Here is a 6,054-nt window from a genome sequence, read left to right on the forward strand (position 1 = left end):
TCAAATTTTTTTAATAAAATAATCAAGTTGTAAATCAATAAAATCAAAGCTATTAGATGCAGTTAGTAATTTATAATTAGAGATGTATAAAATGACAACTTCTTTTTTAATAATTTTATGTTTTACATGCCTCTCTCCAACATGTTAGAACATACCCTACATTTACTAATATTTTTTTAATTTTATTTATAAAAATACTAATTTACCTCCAATCCAAATAAAATATAATAAAAAAATACACAAGAAAAATACTAAAATATCTTTTGATTCATCCTTTAATTTTCTTTATTTTATGGACACGGCAGTACTTATACTATTTAAAAATAAATTACATAAAAGTTCTTTTAGCCTTTCATTTTTTTTTTGTTATCTATTAAGAGCATTTATGTAATTCATTTGTAAAAAAAAAGAAATGCATATATAAACTATTAAATTGTCCCAATCAATTTAGAAATGAACTCTGGTTGCATGAAAAATGTTATTTTACCCTCGCAAGCAAGGTAAAAGCTTTGTATAGAGAAGGGTAAAAAAAGAAAAGAAAAGAAAAATAATTACACTATACGGCAACGGTGAAATATCTCACAATTTACAACAAATAACCGAGCTCCTGTATGTTTTTGTCATAATAACATCCAAACGGAGCCAATGAAATCTGACCGTCCAAAAATAGGTGCCAAATGCTTACGTGCATTCCTCAGCATCAAACTACTTGACGTAACGCATTTGATTTCATTAACTGGTGGTAAAGTAGGATGCAAAATGTTGAATCCAATTTTCTACAAAAAGACCAGAAAAGAATAAGAGAAGCGTACAAAGATTAGCGTTCACAGTCGATTGATTTCGGATTTCCAACAGTTTACATTAGAGAGACAAATGGAATCCTTGATAAATCTTGTGCTATGTGTTCTCTTCACGTTTGTCATAGTCAAGACGCTTCATTTCATTGCAAGGGGAAGCAAAACTGAAAGTTCAGGAAAGCTTCCTCCAGGGCCAGCAGCTTTACCGATTATAGGCAACCTCTTGGATCTTGGTGACAAACCTCACAAGTCTCTGGCAAGGCTTGCCAAGACTCATGGTCCCTTGATGAGTTTGAAGTTAGGCCAAATCACCACAGTAGTTATATCTTCCCCAACCCTGGCAAAAGAAGTCCTCCAAAAGCATGATGTCTCCCTTTCTAACCGAACCATTCCAGATGCAATTCGATCTCACAAACATCATGAACTTGGTCTGCCTTGGGTGCCGATAGCCATGCGGTGGAGAAACCTTAGAAAGGTTTGCAACTCCTACATTTTCACTAATCAAAAACTCGACGCTAACCAGGAGCTGAGACTCAAGAAGATTCAAGAGCTGGTTGCTCTTGTTCAAGAACATTGCCTTGCTGGTGAGGCAATGGTTATAGGCCAGGCAGCTTTTACAACCGCACTAAATGCCTTGTCAAATAGTATTTTTTCCTTGAATTTGTCTGATTCAAATTCTGAAACTGCAAGTCAGTTAAAGGAGGTTGTTGGGTGTATCATGGAAGAGGCAGGAAAACCAAACTTAGCAGACTACTTCCCTGTACTTGGAAGGATTGACCTGCAGGGCATAAAGCGTCGCATGACAATTCATTTTGGGAAGATACTCAACATCTTTGATGGCATAGTCAATGAACGGTTACAATTAAGAAAAATGCAGGGTTATGTCCCGGTCAATGACATGCTAGATACTCTTCTCACAATCAGCGAAGACAGTAACGAAGACATCATGAAAACTAGTCAGATTAAACATTTGTTCTTGGTTACTTCTTTTTCTCCTCCTTTTACCAATTGTTTCATTTACGTTTTTCATTTGAAGTTTTCGAATTTTCTGTATATTTTAAGAGAATTCTCCTTGTTAACTTACTTGTTTGTTACAGGATTTATTTGCTGCTGGTACAGATACAACTTCTAGCACGCTGGAATGGGCTATGGCAGAACTACTCCACAATCCCAGGACATTATCTAAAGCCCGAACAGAGCTTGAGCAGACTATTGGAAAAGGCTGCTTGATTGAGGAATCAGACATTGTCCGGTTGCCTTATCTGCAAGCAGTTATCAAAGAAACCTTCAGATTGCATCCAGCAGTTCCTCTCTTACTCCCTCGGAAAGCCGGAGAGAACGTAGAAATAAGTGGTTACACTATCCCAAAAGGTGCACAATTGTTTGTTAATGTGTGGGCCATAGGTAGAGATCCAAGCTTATGGGAGGATCCAGAGTCATTCGTGCCGGAGAGATTCTTGGGGTCAGATATTGATGCCCGTGGCCGGAATTTTGAGCTTATTCCATTTGGTGCTGGACGACGAATTTGCCCTGGATTGCCTTTGGCAATGAGGATGTTACCCATGATGTTGGGTTCACTCATTCACTCTTTTGATTGGAAGCTAGAAAATGGAGTGACACCAGAAAGCATGGACATGGAAGATAAGTTCGGCATCACCTTAGAGAAGGCTCAATCCCTGCGAGCCGTACCAATACAATAGTAAGGTAAATTGGTTGTTTTGTTTGAGATTAGTAGAAGAGCAAGGGACATAACACAATTACTTGAGAGGATATGTTGTGTCTTGGAGCCAAAAACTAATCACTATGTCTTTAGCCATCCGTGCATTTATGGTCTAAATTCATTTCATTTTTGTGTCCCATCTTCTGGCCAATTACTGTAATCTGACAAGCAAAGCAGAAAACTTTAATAATCTAATATTTATGTGCTACTAATAGGAGAACTTTTTTGAGATAATAATAATTTTTCTGTTTTAAAAAAATAAAATTTTTTATTTTTTTAATTTTAAATTAACATTTTTTTTATTTTCAAATTATTTTGATATGTTATATCAAAAATACTTTTTAAAACTATAAAAAATATTATTTTAATATATTTTTAAATAAAAAATATTTTAAAAAATAACCACATCTATATTTTCAAACACACGCTATATCCTGCTAAGATTATATATTTATAGACATATATTTATAAACCTTTTCGACCTTTTAAAATCCTGCTTGAGCGTTATTTTGATTCTAATTTGTCTTAGGAATAGCCAAAGGATATGCATAGATGCATTTGTATTCAGAAACTATAAGCAATAGTAATAATTATGGAATATATAATTTTTTAATTTCCAATAATATATATATAAATAGACATTTTTTTGAGAATATTTTTAACACAGCAATAAAACTTTTAGATTTTCTCAAGCAACCTTCAAACTTCAATCAAGATCTTTATAGATTGAAACATTTGTGTAAAAATGTAAAAGCATTTATTGATCTTAATAGGAGATCTTTCTTTATTATTTTTTTTAAGAGTAGTATTCAAAACTATTATAGAAAATGCACTTAATAATCTTCATGAGGAAATTTAAATCTTTATTTTTTTTAAATTCAAATTTTTATGCACTCAATGATCTTTTTCTAGACACTTAAATATTCATAGATGGGAAGTGAATTAGTAGATCGTTATATTAAAGATACCTTTTTATTTTAAACCTTCCTAGTAAAATATTATCAAATTTAACCAGCTAATTAACAAATATAATATCTTGAATTATCTAATATTTTATATTAATTAAAATAATAATATGACATTTACAAAACCCAACTTTTTCATGTCAAACTTATTAATCAATAATTTCTTAGTAAATTTGATCATGTATTTATTTTTATCTAAAATTAACCCAAAATTAACTTTTCATCCACATAGAGATATACAATAACTTAACTTTTTTTTTTTTTTACATAAATACATTTGTCAACCTTGTTGATTTAAACTCATTTGATAACATAACATCATTGAACTTTTTATGCCATTATTTAGAAGCTTATTTCAAACTATATAATAACTTGAAAAGCTTAAAACTTTAATTTCTTTCTTTTTAATGACAAACTCCTAAAGTTGTTCCATGTAAACTTCTTCGTGAAGGTCATCATTTAGGAAGATTATTTTTATATTTATTTGATATATTTAGAGCTTGTTAATATATGAGACAACTATTACTGTCAATATAAAAGTTATTATTGACACAAGTGAGTATGCATTAAAATAGTTCATACTTTCTTGTTGTTTGAATTCTTTAACAACAAATCTTGCCAAATATTTTATCAACTTCCATCTTCTACTTGAAAATCCATTCATATTCTGATAACATACTTCTAAGAGAAAGATTTACTAGCTCTCATATATGATTTTGCATGATAAACTCAATCTCATTATTTATTATCTCCTTTCAATAGAAAATTTCAAAGCAGAACATTTTCTCGGAGTAGCTTCAAGACTCATTTTCTAACAAGTTAGAAAATCAAGACCAAATGTTTTTATCATCTTCTCCCTCTTACTTCTTCTCGACTGGATTTCATTGTTTACTACAAATCTTTTGTTCATAATTTGATAATGACAACTTAAGCTTGCTTAATTTGTCCTTTAAGTGAATGAATTTCTTAAGCTTTCTTAAAAGAAAAAACATTTTTTTCTAAAAATATTGCATTCCTTGCTTCTTTTATTGTATTAGGATGAACATTCCCACTACTTGACTTGTATATGAGAAATTCATATGCATTATTATTATAAGTATATCCAATGAATATATAATCCATAATTTTAGGCCTTATCTTGACCTTTGTAAGATAAAGTATTGTCACTTTCACAAGGCACTCATACTTTGATGCATTTATAGAAATATTTTTTTCCTTTCCTAACTTAGACAAGTTTTTTTTCAAATTTTTATGAAGTACTTTATTAAATATATAATTGGTAGTTAAAATTTTACTTAATGAACTCAATCTTACTATTTATTGTCTCCTTTCAATAAGAAGCTTCAAAGTAAGACATTACCTTGGAGTAGTTAGAAAATCAAGATTATTTGCACTCTCTTACTGCTTATTAGCTCAATTTTATCATTTTTTACAAATCTTTTTATATATAATTTGATGATGACCACTTAAATTTGCTTCCTTTATCATTTAAATGAATAAACTTTTTGTGCTTCCTTAAAACATAACATCTCTTCAAAGTGATGCATTTGTACTTATAGAAACTAAAGATTATTAACATTCAAGTGAGGATCTGACACAACTAAATGGAGATCTGATCTACATAAACTATATGGATAAGCTAACAGATTCTTTAATGAATCAATAGGTTAAGTTTAGGTTCAAAAAAAGATCTTGTCATGCTAAATTAGGTTAGATCTTAAAAAATAACTCTAGCAAGAGGTTCAACTAGAATAATCTTCATTGTTTATTGAATCATTGTGTTTGGGCTAATTTTTTAACTTTTCCCATATTTTTTTATTTAATATTTTATTTTAGATTCTTTTTTTATTTTCCTTATGTTTTTAATTTTTGAATACTTCCTACTAGAGGTAGGTTCTTTCTAGCCTATTTAAAAGTCTTGTAAACCTCTAAAGAGAACAACCATATTATTTTTACTTTTTTCAGAGAATACAATTATGAATTTAGATTTTATATCTACAACCTTTTTTGCTCATCAAATCTTTTGTGTTTTATATGTTGCTATTTTTCTTATAACTTCTGTCTACATAATAAAGAATGCATCATTCTTTTCTATCATTATTATATTGGGATGAATATACTTAATACTTGACTTGTATACAAGAAACCAATATACATTACTATTGTAAGCATGTCCAATAAATACATGATCCATAATTTTAGGCTTATATTGACTTTTTTAAAAATATGTATGCTATTTTTTCAACGCTATCCCATACTTTAAGGTATTTAAAGGAAGATTATTCTTTTTTCCATAATTTATATGGTATCTTTTCCAACTTTTTATGAGCTTTTTTGTTAAGAATATAATTTGTAGTAGAAAATTGCCTCCTCCTCAAATTTTAAGGTTCTCGTAACTTTCAAACATGGCATTCATTATTTATTTTAGAATTATATTTTTATATTAGCAATGTCATTTTATTATGTGACACGACTAAAAGATTGATGTCTTCTCCCAAGTGCAGGAGTGTAGAAGTAATAAATAACCCGACAAGACCGGGGTCGAACCACAGGGAGGTTAATTGTACAAATT

The 6,054-nt window shown here is 30.0% G+C and overlaps 1 protein-coding gene across 1 annotated transcript; it reads left to right on the plus strand.

Annotated features, from left to right (window-relative positions):
- Positions 1-733: 733 nt before the first annotated feature.
- LOC105128962 (geraniol 8-hydroxylase-like) lies at positions 734-2,656 on the plus strand. The gene is made up of 2 exons (XM_011030821.1): positions 734-1,776; positions 1,895-2,656. The coding sequence occupies exons 1-2, from the start codon at positions 874-876 to the stop codon at positions 2,495-2,497; spliced, it is 1,506 nt and encodes a 501-aa protein (XP_011029123.1). The 5' UTR covers positions 734-873; the 3' UTR covers positions 2,498-2,656.
- The last annotated feature ends 3,398 nt before the right edge of the window (positions 2,657-6,054 follow it).

The sequence above is a fragment of the Populus euphratica genome, unplaced genomic scaffold, assembly GCF_000495115.2.
Source record: "Populus euphratica unplaced genomic scaffold, PopEup_1.0 scaffold48.1, whole genome shotgun sequence".
Classification (NCBI taxonomy): domain Eukaryota; kingdom Viridiplantae; phylum Streptophyta; class Magnoliopsida; order Malpighiales; family Salicaceae; genus Populus; species Populus euphratica.